This window comes from Sus scrofa, chromosome 2 (assembly GCF_000003025.6).
Source record: "Sus scrofa isolate TJ Tabasco breed Duroc chromosome 2, Sscrofa11.1, whole genome shotgun sequence".
Taxonomy (NCBI): Eukaryota; Metazoa; Chordata; class Mammalia; order Artiodactyla; family Suidae; genus Sus; species Sus scrofa.
The window spans coordinates 13,514,519-13,530,024 of record NC_010444.4 but is presented as its reverse complement, the minus strand read 5'-3'; the positions used below and the strand labels follow the sequence as shown (position 1 = coordinate 13,530,024).

At 51.8% G+C, this 15,506-nt stretch overlaps 1 protein-coding gene across 1 annotated transcript; it reads right to left on the bottom strand.

Moving 5' to 3' along the window:
- Nucleotides 405-4,553, bottom strand: LOC100625180 (proteoglycan 3). Its single transcript, XM_003353867.5, has 6 exons — nt 4,451-4,553; nt 3,964-4,099; nt 3,201-3,490; nt 2,319-2,450; nt 1,373-1,484; nt 405-581 (listed from the first exon to the last, which is right to left on the bottom strand). Exons 2-6 carry the CDS (start codon nt 4,022-4,024, stop codon nt 523-525), a joined length of 654 nt encoding a protein of 217 aa, XP_003353915.2. The 5' UTR covers nt 4,025-4,099; nt 4,451-4,553; the 3' UTR covers nt 405-522.

The following is a 15,506-nucleotide window of genomic DNA, read 5'->3' as shown; positions in this document are numbered from 1 at the left end:
GCCTCCATCCAAGGCAGAGGCACAGACCCCTCTACTGAGGACAAGCCTCTTCACCTAGAGGCAGGCCCTGGGGCCCAGCGCTGGTAAGGTTCAGGGCTGTGCCAAGGCCCTTGCTCCCATTGCCAGAGGCCTTTTGGTGTACATCCGTCCTGCTTCATCACCAGCCATACCCCCTGGGCTTCTCCAAACCTGTCCTGTTCCAGCAATTCCAGCACCTTTAGTAACAAAGTGCATCTGGCAAACCTTGAATCTCCACCTCTCGTCACGAGGCTGTTCGGATACACATCCATGTACACACGCAAATGAAGACCTGCACACACGTGTGCTCAGACACACACTGACATGCGTTCACACTTCCAGAGGAGTCCTCCAAATCGCACGAAGAAGAAACAAGGGTCGGGGAATGCTGTGGGAAGTCTGGCTTTATTAATCGGCTTGGCTGGGGGACAAGAGTGGGTGGGGGCATCCAGGAGGGCTTCCAGGGAGCGAGCGGCTCCAAGGCAGGGGATCCTTGCCTCTGGCTTAGATAGAGCAGATGAAGGGCAGGCGCCATGCGCATGATGATAGTCGCCAGCGACCTCCTAGTGGTGGAGAGCACAGTGCTGTCAGGAATGTCAGCTACTTGGGAGTGGCCTGTGCCCCCACCTTCCCTCCACAGGCACCTCCTAAGTCGGCTCTGCCTGTGGTCCTCCGGATCTGACAGCCTGACTCCCACACCCCTCAGCCAATGTCTATCCATCTCTTCCCTGGCAGAGGCAGTGCACTAAGAGCTTTCCATGGACGATGGCTTCATCCTCCCCATGCCTCCCGGAGGTCGGTGCTCTCATCACTCCCATTTCACAGATGAGGAAGCTGAGGCTTGGTGGGTGTGATACCTTGCCTGTATCTCAGCCAGCAAGTGGCAGAGACAGGAAGTCAATGGCCGCATTCTGACTCCAGCCCATATGGTTTTAGCCACTGTACCAAGTCCGCTCCCTTACAACTGGCAGCCGTGATGGTCCAGTCATCTGTCCGCCATCCCTAATTCCCACAACGTTTCCTCCTCCCGCAGCCCTACCTTACACTCACCTCTCTTTCGCCCATCTCTCCCAGACTCACTCCTTTGTCACCATCATCTCCAAGGAGGGAAAGGAGTCCCCAGGCCCCAGGCCTAGCTCTGTGCCCCAACTAGCCCCTGCCCAGGGCACCCCATCACCTGATTTTGCTCTGAGGCATCCTGACATCTCAGCCCTTCTCACAAACAGGACGTTGTTTCTCCAGGTGAAAGAAGGGCATGGGTTTGTGGAGGTGTGTTCAGGCAGCTCAAAGGCTCATATGTGTGGGAGTCCACCTTGCCACCCCTTCCCCTGGACTAGTGCCCAGCCCCACTCACCTCTGGCAGTCATGGACACGCAGTGACCACTCCCATTCCTAGGCTGCCCTCGGTCCCAATATTGAAAATTCCAGCAACTCCCATCAGTCCACCGAAATCTCCTACACCGGTTCTGGATTAGAGATAGGCTGGGTCAGAGGGTGGTGTGTGGGAAGACAGGCAGATTCTGGGGCTCCAGGGAAAGCACTCTCAGTTTCCCTTTCTGGGCACAGTAAGCTCCTCTCACTGCCCACCCGGCCAGGAGCCAGGTACCTTAGAGATGCACCCCTGAGGGCTTGTAGGCAATGACAATGGCAGACAAAGCATCACTTGCAGCCTTCCCACAGGTTAAACTGCACAAACAGATCTCCTAGGGATCTCGTTCCAGTGCAGATTCTGATTCCAAAGGACCCAGCATTGTGCATTCCCAAGAAGCTCCCAGGCGATGTCCACATTGCTGGCCCACGCAACACACTTGAGTGGCCAATATGATGGCACTTACTCATCCACAGTCCCAGGGCCACTCTGAGAGAAGGACCCCACTTTAGAGATGAGGAAACGGAAACTTGGAGGAAGTCCTTCGGCTAGTAAGAGACCAAGCTGGAGATGGAATTTATCTCCTGACTCCAGGGATGTGCTGGTAAGCATTTAACAACCAGCCCTGGGGGAGGGAGAGAGGCACCGGGAGGGAAGAAACCTGATTTGTAACAACTGCCCATTTCCTTTGTGCACGTACATCCAGCGGGGCCGATTTCAGGCTACAAGCATGTCATCCCTGAACATGGAGTTGGGAAGAGAAGCCCTCAGTTGTCAGTTCTCCTAAGCCAGGGCTAGCCAGCTAGAGCACAGCACTGTGCGCCACTCGAAGGCCACTTCAGGCGCCAGAATGAGACTTGATGCCAGCCAGTGTTCCATTGGGGGCAGTCAGAAAGACCACCTTGTACCTGGGAGTCAGCACCTCACTTACCCAGGATGTGATGTAGCCTCCAATCCAGACCTGTGCTTGGTTGAAAAAAGTGGAAAAGCGCTGCATGTGATGGTTTGTCCGATAATTGTGGATGGAGATCAGGTTCCCTCGGTAGCACCTTCTGCAAACATACTGCAGAAAGAGGAGATGGGGTGGAGAATTGACTGGTTTTTTTGTTCTCAACAATACATGCCAAGTATCATTTAATCCTCACCACATCTCTGAGAGGTGGTATCATACATTTCCATTGACATGAAAACACAACAGCCCTGAGGAGCGAAGTCACCTGCTCAGGTAAAATAGCCAATGGCAGGTGGAGCCAGGACTTGCTACAAGTATATCTTACACCAAAACCCTATATCGAACTAAACCAGTGCTTCTCAAAGTGCAGTTGCCAAGCCAGAATTATCGATACCTGGGAATTGGGTAAAAATGCAACTTCTTAAGCCTCGGACTTGCTCAACCAGAAACTGAGAGTTCACAGGCCAGGAATCTGTGAAGGGCTTCTTGGGGGTTGGGGCATTGGCCATACCTGTGGCATGTGGAAGTTTTTGGCCAAGGATCAAGCCTGAGCCACAGCAGTAACCTGAGCCATATGAGTAACAAGGCAAATCCCTAACTTCTAGGCTACCAAGGAACTCCCCAGAGATCTGTGTTTGAATAAGACTTCTAGGAGAGGCTGATGCATACATACTAGGCTTGGAGAACCACTGGTCTATATGATAGAGAACTGAAGGTTGAATCCACTCTCTTCTCCCCCAGGTTCCCCTGCCACTCACCTGAGCTTGCCTAAATGTCCTTCATCTAAATGATAGGGAACAGAGTACTGAATCCACTCTCTTCTCCCTCTGCCCCCCAAATAGTAGCCTCCATGCCACTTACCTGAGCGTGGTTAAATGACCTTGGTCTCCTCACCAACACATAGTAGCAGCTCTGACACCCATTACTTCCCTGCATTTGAACTCTGTCTTCTTCCCTGGGACACTCCACATTCTCATCTAGGGCAGCTTGGTCTGACTCCATGGCCTCCTCATCCACAAAGGCATCTTGAGAGCTGGGAGCCCTGGCCTCTCCCTCTGACTCAGGCACTTCATCATTCAGGGCCAGCTCTCGCTCCTGGTCTCCTGAGCCTTCCAGATCCTGCCTCAGGTCTGCTTGGGGAGCATCATTCTCTGGGAAGAAGAGGTAAGCTGCCCTCAGGCCCGGGTCCCCCTTCTTCCAGGACCACGGACAGCTCCAGTGGCCCCACTCAGCCTTCCTAGAATGCCACCTAGAACCAAGCCTGGAGGAATCGCCCTGGGCTTGGGTGACACCAGAACTCTTGCAGTACATGGACAACTGCATGCGTGCGAAGCTGATGCTGCCTGACACCACCTGAGTGTGTGTGTGTGTGTGTTTGGGGTGGGGGAGGGGCAGGAAGCGCCTGTGGGAAGTCCTTCCTCTTCACACATGGGCATTTCTCCTCGCAAAGGAGCCCCGAAGGAAAGCTCAGGTCACACTTCTGGGTCCAGGAGAAATCTCACTAGAGACGGGCTGGGTCCCCTGAAGAGGGGAGGCTGTGGCCCTGGCCCCAAGAGCAAAAGAACTCGCAGGGGGAAAGGAGAGAAACGAGAAAGATGGATGAGAAAGGGAGGGAAGGACTTACCCAGATGAAGAGCCGAAACTGTCCCCAGCAGCAGAAGGGGCAGGAGCAGGAGGCCTTTCATATCCACAGAGTCTTGGGACAGGGAAGACAGCTTCACCTGCCCTCCTTGGCGATGTCCTGTGTGTTTGCACAGTCCCTGGCACACGGCAGAGAGGCACTTTTTGCTTAACAGCTTGGTTAAAGGGCAAGCTGGAGCGCTTCCTTCTCCCCCAGTGAACAGACCAGGCGGGTTATCAGCTCAAGAACTAAAGTCCCTTTTTCCCGAGAGCTCCATCACTGCGCGCAGGAAAGATGGCCGCAGAGCAGTTGCCCCTGCGGGAACAGGGCTGCGCACCACCAAGGCCAGTTTCACTGACACAGGGGAAGAAGGGGAAGGGCAGTGACCATTCGGGTCCTAAGGACAAGCTTCCTAGGTGTTTTCTCTATAGGGTGTGGCATCCTCCCAGCCCTGGACCTGTCCTCCCTGGGCAGCAGAGGGAGCACTTACCTCTCCAGAGTCTGAAGCCCTCACACTCAGTGCCTCTGGCCGCTGGACCCCAGAGGCAGCCCTTATACTGGGCTTTTGGGGAAGTGAGAAGGGGCCAGGATGATTGCCCCAGGCTTGGGGAGTGGGCAGTGCAGCTGATAAGAGGTTTGCTTAATCCTCTCACCGGTGGGCCCTGCTCTCTGCTGGAACTCCAGGGACCTGCCTCCTGCCACATGTAGCTGCCCCAACCCCCTAGTGGGCGCAAGACAGCTCCAGATGACTACGATCCAGGCATGAGTCTGCTGGAAGAGGCCCTGAACAGCACTCTTTAACATCAGAACAGCCTTCCTCCGGTCGGCATGCCAGCAAGTGAAGTGGAGGCTCCCAGGGAGCTCAGGAGAGGAGCCAGGAGGTGAAAGGGAGCCACAGCCCTGCTGAGCTCTTGTCTAGACCAGGCGCTTAACCTACATCACATCCCTGCATCCTCACCTTCCTGACCCCTGTCCCTCGAGAGTGGGTCATCAGCCCTGCCTCAGAGAGGTGAAAAATGAGTCTCAGAGAGGGAAAGTGGCTTGCCAAGGTTATGCAGGAAGGGGGGGCACTGAGATCTCTAGTCTTTGGGGCTCCAAAACCACCTCTCTCTCGCTCTCTCGCTCTCCCTCTCACTCTCCCTCCATCCCTCCCTGCCTCCCTCCTTCACTCTCTTCCTCTCTGTCCCTCTCCTTCTCCCTCTCCTTTTTCTCACCTTTAGCCTGTGCAGAGCTTAGGCTCTTGAGAAGGTGCCTCTCCACCAAGGTTCTCAACCTTTAGGCGCTTCCCATTTGGAACCAAAGAGTTCTTTGCTGAGGGGGAGCCGTTCAGCGTCTTGCAGAAAGTTGAGCAGCATCTCTGGGCCTCTACCCACTAGGTGCCCATCATCCTTTCCCCAGGCGTGTCAATCAGAAATGTGTCCACACATTTCCAAACGGCCTCTGGGAAGCAACTTGCCCCCGGGAGGGTCACTGACCTGGAACATGCCATTTTGTCCAACCTGGAGGCATATCTCTGGCCAAGAGGCAGCAGCTGGAATGGAAGCATTCCCATGCAGAGGCACTCAGGTGCTCTGTGGGCCACCCTCCCCGCTCCCAGACTCCCCATCTCCCACCAGCCCTCCATCACCAGCAGGGTGAGGACTAAGGGGAAGCCAGTGAGGCACTCGCTCGCCTCAGCTGCACAATGTAAGGGGACAATTAAGAATTCAGTAGATGAAATAAACAAACAAACATTTAATGCAATCTTTCTCCCCAAATCAGAATCAATTGCAAAAATACCATGATGAACAAAATGTCAGAACTTGAACCACTCATGTTCCAGCCAAACTCATTGCACTTCAGGGAGATCCCAGCAAGTGCTGAGTCCGGTTTTGCTGGACTTGCATGCCAAGAGCCGGTGGACCTGCTGGTCAGGGTGACTCAACTCAGTGGTACCCTAGCTGGGCAGCACCAATTTGTTCCTTGGCTTCCAGCCCGGCCCTCCAGGGCTCAGGGCACCAGGGACCAGCAGCCCAGAGGGTGAAAAGGCCTGGATTCCTTCCCTTCCTCTGCTCTCCCCGTGCACCTGCAAATGGAGAAGTAAGTATCTGAGAGGTCACTTCTGGCCTGATTGCAGAGTAACGGTCTTGGCCGTTATCTCCCCAGCCCAACGGACCTGAATTTCGGCTTATCTACCTGACTTGGGGGTGGCGGGGGTTGTGGGGGTGGTGGGGATTGGCAATTCCAGGGCCCCAAACTGTTCTGTGGATTTCAAGCGGGAGATCTCTCTAGTTAGAGAAGTGGGGAGGGTTACATTGACCTCTACCCACACCGGACTCACTTAGGCCCTCTCCTCAGCAACTTTTCTTCTTGAACCCCAAGCTACAGTCCGCTCTGCATATCTGGATTTTTTTTTTTGGTCGTTTTAGGGCCGCGCTTGTGGCATATGGAGGTCCCCCCACTACACCCACAGCTACCCAATGCAAGATCCGAGCCGCATCTGTGACCTACACCGCAGCTCGCGACATGAGTGATCCTTAACCCACTGAGCAAGACCAGGGATCACACCTGCATCCTCATGGATACTAGTCATGGGAACTCCATACCTTGATGTTGAATCTAGGCAGAGACCTCGAGGTCTTGGGGCCTAGTGCCTTGGAGCCTCAAGCCTCTTCTTTTCTCCTAAAAAGTGTTGGCCCAACATGACAAGATCCCAAGTCTTAGGAGTTCCCCTTTCCATCTGCAAATTTCCTATAGAGCCTGGATGACCCTAAAGAGACTCAATCATCTTCTTTCAAATCAGCACTCCTGCACGGGATCCCAATAGACTTCCCCTGCCCTATCTCCCATTTCATCTTCCCTAACCTCATCATCAGGGGCTCATCCCCACCTTAGGCTCATGTGAGAGCTTGCCGTAACTGCAGCACATCCTGTCCAGAGGTAGACCTGGCACTGAGGGATCCGCCCTGCCCCAAGTATGGACTGCTGCACAATGAGCATATGTGAGTACAGGGCACCAAGCAGAAGTCACCTTGGCAATGATGGCCAATATCAAAGAAGCTTGCTTTAAATCTTTCCCATGACCAACACACAGTAGCTCAAAGGTAGGAAGCTTTGCAGCTCCAGAGACCCAGTTCACCTGTGGAGCCCTCATCTCCCCTTGTACCCTCCCCAATGCCCTGGCCCAGCATTTGTCTGCCTTGAAACAATGAATGGGTTCAAGGTGCTGTGAACTCTGCAATCATAGACAACATACCACTGGTTGATGTTCCTAGGGTGAGGGTCCAAACCATCCATGAGGTCTTCCCAAAAGGCAAAAAGACTTCTAACTTTACTAGGTGATTTGTTCTCAAATTGCCAGGAATGACCTCCAATCTTCTCCACCAAAAATATCCTGCTTGGGAGTTCCATGGTGGTCAAGAGGTTAGGATTTGGCACTTTCACTGCTACAGCCTGGGTTCAATCCCTGGTCTGGGAGGTGAATGAGATCCCACATCAAACAGCTAGATGCCATAGCCAACAATTTTTTTTAGAAAGAGTCTTGTTTTGTGCTTGTGATATACAGAATTCTCAGATGCCTCCTCCACAACTTTCTCCCATCCCTGTGCACACATACTGCATAGTCCCTGGAACTGTGCATATGATGGATTTGACTCCTGTGCTTGTGTTTTATTATATGGCACAGTCAATCTTATGAAAGGGAGAATATCCAAGATGAGTCTGACTCAGTATGGTGAGCTCTTTAAAGGGACTGGATTCTTTCTGAAGTCAGAGATTACAAACATGAGCAGAACTCAACCTAAGGGAGGTTATCCACTGCTGGCTTTGAAGATGGAGCGGGGCACTATATGGCAAGGAGTGTGAAGCAGCCCAAATCTGACAGCCAGCCAGGAACAGCACAAGGAACAGAATTCTGCCACAACCACACAAGTTTGGAAGAGGACCCCAAACTCCAGAGGAGAACACAGATCAACCAATACCTTGAGTTTAGCCTTGGGAGACCTTGAGCAGAAAGTCCAGCCATGCTATGCCCACACTTCTGACCTGAAGCACTGTGAGCTAATAAACGTGTGTTGTTTGAAGTCACTACTTTTGTAGCAATTTGTTACCTGGCATAGAAGATGAATGAAACCCTCAAGGCACATTTCCTTCCCAGGATGAAATTTATAGTTGGTGCGATTGATGGCGGGAGGTTGATGGGCTACGTGGAGTTTCCCAAATGGGCTGGAGAACCTTCTAAAGAACCTAGGGACAGAATGTCAGAAAATATAGACAGTGGGGAAGAGAGGTTTGACTCAAGCCAGAGGTCCCACCACCCTTCCCCTCAGACCTTAAGAGACTGGTTAGTCCCTTCTAGCTCTAAGTCCTGCCCTCAGAAAAGCAATGAACACCTTGATGATTTGGGGTTTCCTGGAGGTTAAGTCAAAGAATGAGGTGGCTCCTCTTCTTTGCACCAAAGCCAACCTCCTCAATGAGCAGTGTAGACTTGCTGGTCAGCTCTTCAACCCCCTCCGACTCTTTGCACCATAGTCATCTGGTTTCTGCCCACCCCCTAGCTTCATGGACACACGATTGCCAAGGTTCCCTCTGACCACATAATTGCCACACCCAGCAGACACTCATCAGTTCTCGTTCTACTTGACCTTTGTAGTGCTTGATCTCTCTTTACCTCCTCCCCTCCTAAAAACCGCCTTTTTTCTCAACAACCTTTCTAGCCATTCTTCCCACTTGCTCCTGGCAGAGTCCTCTTCCTCTTCTGGAAAGTCAAATATTCGCCATCACCTGGTTTCTTGGTGCCTTTCTTTCTTAACGCTACACACATTCCATGGGTTCTCTCATCTACCCCACATGTCTCAAGCTATGAAATATATACTGATCGCTTCCACATCTTCATCTCCAGCTCCAGATCTGCTCCTCACCAGGTCTGGTCCACAACTGAGGACTCACATACGTAGTCCTGAGTATGTGACTCAGAAGCTTCCCAATTTTGAGGTCCCACGAGCATAATGAATTAAGCATATATCAGACTGAACTCATCATATTCGCACACACACATACACACACCCTCTTACACAAACCTGCTCCTCTGTTTGTGGTCACTTTTTCAAAATAAACCATTACCTTGCCCCTAGATGCCCAAGCCAGGATTCTGGGGCCATCCTATCTCCATCTCATCTACATATCCATCCCCATTTATTCTGCTGCTGTGCTAACCATCCACTAACCATCTTTCACCTGGATTATTTCAAATCATTATCTCAAATCATTTTCCCTTCTTCCTCTTACCATGACCTCCCCCCATCTCTGATACGTTGTCTGTATGCTGCCAAATGAACTCCTAAATCTGGAGCCCACACACAAACACTCTTCAATTACTCCTTTTTCTCTGAGATAAATACTTTCTTCATGATCCGGCCCCTCCTAACCTCAGGCTCAGCATTATTGATATTTTGGTTGGATGGTTCTTTGTTGTGGGGGGCTGTCCTGGGCAATGTTGAGTGTTTAGCAGCAATGACCTCGCCCTCTAGATCCCAGTAGTACCTTCCCCCCCAAGATATGGCAATCAAAAATGGCTCCAGAGGAGTTCCCTGGTGGCTCAGTGAGTTAAAGATCTGGTGTTTTATCACAGCTGTAGCTCAGGTCACTGCTATGGGTTCTACCCTGGCTCAGGAATTTCTGTGTGCCATAGGCGTGGCCAGAAAAAAAAGTCTCCAGATATTCATATGTCTTGTCATAAAATACAATATTTCAGAAAATAAAAAAATAAAATTAAAAAAATACAATATTTCATTACCTTCTCCAACATGACACTGTTAGAAATACGCCAAATGTCTTTAAAGCCTCTTGACTCAAGTCACCTGGTAGTTTCCTCAAGCAAGTCCCTGCAAGTTGGAGATGGAAATCTCAGAGTGGCGGAAAGTTAAAAAGGCTCCTTCCTTCCATCATTCATTCATTCCTTCTCTTTCCTCCCCTTCTTCTCTTCTCTCCCTTTCTTTCCTCCTTCCTTCCTCCCTTCCTCCCATCTCTCTTTTTTTTTGGGGGGGGGCGTCTTTTTTAGGGCCACACTCACAGCACATGGAAGTTCCCAGGCTAGAGGTTGAATTGGAGCTACAGCCACAGCACAGCCACAGCAATGCCAAATCTGAGCCACATCGGAGACCTAAGCCACAGCTGGCAGCAAAGCCAGATCCTTAACCCAATGAGTGAGGCCAGGGATCGAACCTGCATCCTCATGGGTATGAGTCAGGTTCTTAACCCACTGAGACACAACGGGCCCTCTCTGTCTCTGTCTTATAGATACAGTATTTTTTTATTTTTTATTTATTTTTTTTATTTTTTGCTATTTCTTTGGGCTGCTCCCGCAGCATATGGAGGTTCCCAGGCTAGGGGTGGAATCGGAGCTGTAGCCACTGGCCTACGCCAGAGCCACAGCAATGCAGGATCCGAGCCGCGTCTGCAACCTACACCACAGCTCACGGCAACGCCGGATCGTTAACCCACTGAGCAAGGGCAGGGACCGAACCCGCGACCTCATGGTTCCTAGTCAGATTCGTTAACCACTGCGCCACGACAGGAACTCCACCACGACAGGAACTCCAGATACAGTATTTCTTGAACCTCCAATCTGTGTTAGGCAGATAAGGTGCAAACTCCTGAGGATACAGAAGGTAATAAAAGATACACTTAGTGCCCACATGGAGTTCCCAACCTCATGGAAGCTGAGATTTTTTTTTTCATCTTTTGTCTTTTTAGGGCCACAGCTGCGGCATATGGAGGTTCCCAGGCTAGGGGTCCAATCGGCCTACACCACAGCCACAGCAACTCGGGATCCAAGTCGCATCTGCGACCTACACCACAGCTCATGGCAACACCGGATCTATAACCCACTGATCGAGGCCAGGGGCCAAACCCAAGTCCTCATGGATCCTAGTCGGGTTCATGAACCACTGAGCCACAATGGGAACTCCAAGATTTTTTTTTTAACTGTATATTAAATGGCAATCATGACAAGCTCTGTGCTGGAGAAGGGCCTGGTGCCATGAAAACCTGTACAAGGCAGCAGGCTGGAAAGAAGGGAGATCTGAGCGGAGAGCTGGAGGAAATGTAGGAATTAACTATGGCTGGGGTGGGACTCATTCCAAGGCAGGAGAATATAACCATTTCGCTTTTAAAGAGTCCACTTGACCTTTACTCATGATACTGTGTCTATCATAAAAATTAATAGCTTCCGTTAATTCAGAACATACTGTGCGTCAGGGCCAAGCGCTTTTCATGTGGAGTCTCATTTAATCCTCACCAACGGTGATGGCTACCACGTGTTCAGCCTGAGGACGTGAGAAAGAGATGCAGGGCTGCCTGAGCACCTGTCGATACCCCTTCCTCGGCCCCACCCATCTCTGGCCCCAGCCCCTAAAGGAGTATACAGCTCTGTCCCTGGTGATTGACAATTGCACGCTTGAAGACTTTCTGCCTTGACTGTGGAAGCATCAAAGAGTAGTGCAATAATTGAATATGGAGATTGACATTTTTTTTTTACTGACTTTGGTTTAAGATTTGGGATAATTAGAAAGGTTTTTGGACTTCCTGTTCTGGCTCAGCGGTAACAAGCCCGACTCATATCAATGAGTACTTGGGTTCGATCCCTGGCCTCGATCTGGTGTTTCTGTGAGCTGTGGTATAGGCACAGATGCAGCTCAGATCCGGCATTGCTGTGATTGTGGTGTAGGCTGGCAGGTGTAGCTCCGATTTGACCCCTAGCCTGGGAACTTCCATATGCCACAGGTGCAGCCCTTAAAAAAAAAAAAAAAAGAAAGAAAGAAAAAGAAAAAAAAAGGAAGTTTCTTTCTAGGAGTTCCCGTTGTGACTCAGTGGGTTAAGAGCCCAACTAGTATCCGTGAGGATTGGGGTTCGATCCCTGGTCCCACTCAGCAGATTAAGGATCCGGCATCACCATGAGCTGTAGTTCAGGTTGCAGATGTGGCTTGGATCCAGCATGGCTGTGACATAGACCAGCACCTACAGCTCTGATTTGACCCCTAGCCTAGGAACTCCTATATGCCACAGGTGCAGCCCAGAAAAGAAAATCTTTTTTTTTTGTTTTTGGCCTTGAAATTTTCTCTTTCTAAATGCAAGAGTATCTGTGGCTTTGTTGGAAACAAGTTTGAGCAAATGCTTGCAGGGCGGTTTCTGTCCAGAACAAATGCAGAGACATTCCAGCTCCACCAGGAGTGCAGCACCTCGGTCTACACACACACACACACCCGGGAGTCAGAGAGGTTAGTGGTAACACGTGCTGGCACAGCTGCTGCATGCCAGGCGGTTTAGGACATGTTTGAAGTGCTTTACATTCATTCCTTTTTTTTTTCTTTTGTCGTCTTTTCAGGGCCGCCCCCGTGGCATATGGAGGTTCCCAGGCTAGGGGTTGAATGGGAGCTACAGCTGCCGGCCTATGCCAGAGCCACAGCAACACCAGATCCGAGCCGCATCTGTGACCTACACCACAGCTCACAGCAATGCTGTATCCAAGACCCACTGAGTGAGGCCAGGGATCGAACCCGAAACCTCATGGTTCCTAGTCGGATTCATTTCCACTGTGCCACAACGGGAACTCTCATTCCTTCTCTGAATCCTTACCATTCTGTGATATAGTTATATCGTTATCCCCACTTTCCAGATGAGGAAACAGAGGCACCATGAATCTAAATTCCAGCATCGTTGGGGAAGGAGCTGCAAGTTGGTCTTGGATAGTCCAACTGCTGAGCCCAAGCTGCCTCTACCTTTTATTCCTGAAAAGTTCTCTCCAGTCTTCCGAACCAGCCTCCACGGTATTTAACATCCCCTAGCGGGGGCAGGGGCGGGGGCGGGGCGGGGGGGCGCACGGAGGCTCTGAGTGATTAAGGGTTGCTTCACACAGCTGGTCAGGGTCTCAAAGCCCGGAGCCTTTACCAGGCACCCACTGCTTGAGTCCACCTTCCGGCCTGGGAGCTAACACTGAACTCAGGAAATGGGACGCTGAGGGGCCTGAGCGAGGGCCTGGGTCTAATCACCCTGCCGGTGAGTCAGCACCACTGTGGGCAGCCATGCAGGCCCCAGCGGGCCCAGGAGCGGTCAGACAGGCCCATCTGCAAATTCCTCATCGCCAGCAAAGGATGGGAACCTGGCCTGGAGCCTGTGCCTTGGAGGCTGGATGGAAGGGTTCTTTCCGCAAAGTATTAAAGGATGGACTCGCTGCTTTGGGAAGTCATCCCCAATGCATCTGGGAAGCATCTACCCCCGAGGAGCTGGCAGAAGAGAAGCTCCAGGACATAGCCGCTAGGACCCACGCTTTGAATCTGGGGAAGAGGGTCAACAGCCCCCGAGAAGCCAACACCTCAGACTAAAGAACAGTTAGCACTGGGTTAAAGGAAGATGGTTCATGGAAGTGGCAATGTCCCCCAGAAACTTCCAAGGTGGCTCTTTTAGCTCCATTTTATTTGCACACTCAGTTCTGCTGCCTTCGGCTGCTCTCATGCTTCATCTGGGACCCTCTGCTCAGGCAGCAGAGAAGGGACAGAAAGGGAGTGGGGCCACAAAGTCCCAAGATGTGTGTATGAGGGGAGACCCAGGATGGAGTGGAGGGGTGAAGGGTGACAGAGCCTTGAGACGGGGTTATAAGCAGCTGTTTACAGTCAGGCTTTTGACAGCTCTTTGATGAAAGAAAGAGAAGCTTCTGAGATGGTTTCCAACATCATACGCAGTCGTACCGCTATGAAGACACGTGCCAATGTTAACCTCAGGTATTTCTTCCCTTTTTTTGGCAGTGCCTGCAGCATATGGAAGTTCCCAGACCAGGGATCAAAGCTGCACCACAGCAGCATCCCAAGCCGCTGCAGTGATAACACAGGATCCATAACCTGCTGCACCACCAGGGAACTCCTAACTTCAGGTATTTCTGAGTGCTGCAATGAACAGTAATATTTGTTTTTCATGTAGTTCTTTATTTTCTGATCTGTTTTGCAACAACTATTTTTTTCCTTTGTTTCTTTTCAGGGCCACGCCTGAGGCATGTGGAAGTTGCCAGGCTAGGGGTCTAAACGGAGCTACAGCTGCCAGCCTACACCACAGCGACAGCAAGGCAGGATCCGAGCCAGGATCCAAGCAAGCACTGGTCCCTGGGCCGGGTGAGACCCAGATGCTTCCTCTTGGAGCTGACTGTCCAAGTGAGGAGGTGGTCATGAGAGGACACAGGTGCCAGGGTGACCAAGGCCCAGGAACTCAGCTGCTGGAGAGCCCAGTGAAAGGTTGTCAGAGATGAGCCCAGAGGACCAGGCACATTTCCCTGCAGAGATGGTGGCGGGTGAGGGTGGGGGGCCCAGTGCAGAGGAATCGGTGTGCTCCCGGATGCCAGATAAGAAACGTGGGTCCACAGGGATGAACTCTGTGTCCTCAGAGGTGGGAGGTGAAGAGGGTGGGGGAGAGGGTGGGATCCCCTGGCTCACAGCCTGGACTGCTGGGGTGGAATCTAGGTTCTGTCGTATGAACAACAGGGAGCCACTGAAAGCTTTTAAGCAAGATAATCATTAGTGGAGTTCCCACAGTGGAAACGAATCCAACTCGTAACCACGAGGTTGCGGGTTCAATCCCTGGTCTTGTTCAGTGGGTTAAGGATCCAGCGTTGCCATGAGCTGTGGTATAGGTCGCAGACACAGCTCAGATCTGATATTGCTGTGGCTGTGGCCTAGGCTGGGAGCTGTAGCTCTGATTTGACCCCTAGCCTGGGAACCTCCATATGCTGTGGTACAGCCCTAAAAATAAAAAAAAAAAGATAACCATTAGTGCTCCAGCATCTGTCTTCAGACCCAGGCCTAGGCTCCTGGAACTTACCCCTCAGCAGCTCACAGAAGAGCTAGCTTCAGACCCTTGTGCATCTCTGAATCCTAGAACAGTGCCTGATGCATTGTCGTGGCTCAATAAACATTTCTTGAATGAACGAATCTGCCTGCCAGCCCCTCTCCCTCAGTCCTCTCCTGGCTCAGAGGAAACGAGACACCTGGTCCAACAGCCCCCCCATCTCTCACCTTCTCCCCTTAGGTACCAATTTCTTCTCCAGTCATGAGCCAATAAAGGAACAAAGTCCCCCCCCCACTGACTTCCACCATGTGCTAGACAGCAGAAATGACTTCCAAATGTCACAACTTCCCTCAGGGATGGACACGACGAACTGCTCTTTGCAGTTGAGGACGTGATTCAAAGCGGTTAGGGGTCTGTCCCCAGACCCACACCGGACTTTCTGACACCATCCAGTGCTTCCAGCTGAGGGGGCAGAGGGTGGCGGTGGGGGTGGGGTAGAGAGGAAAAAGAGGAGACCCAGGGAGGGACTGTTGAGAGCCACATCCTGGGACCGGGGGGCTGGATCCTGGTCTGAGGGCTTGGCTCCTACCCTGTCCCCAGGTCCAGCTACCACACGCGGCAGGATGCTACAGCCACTCCTCCACCCCACCCCTGTCTGGGTCCCCAGGCTGAGACGAGACGGGGGAGGGGCACACAGGCAAGCACACAACAGCCCCAAACCTAGAGAGGCAGAGCAG

Bases quoted from the DNA above. Each gene is read 5' to 3' on its own strand.
- LOC100625180 (XM_003353867.5), bottom strand. From the start codon at position 4,024: ATGAAAGGCCTCCTGCTCCTGCCCCTTCTGCTGCTGGGGACAGTTTCG. The intron at 3,491-3,963 runs GTAAGTCCTTCC...TCTTCTTCCCAG, and splicing joins AGTTTCGGCTCTTCATCTGG to AGAATGATGCTCCCCAAGCA. The intron at 2,451-3,200 runs GTAAGTGGCATG...CTCTTTCTGCAG, and splicing joins GGTCATTTAACCACGCTCAG to TATGTTTGCAGAAGGTGCTA.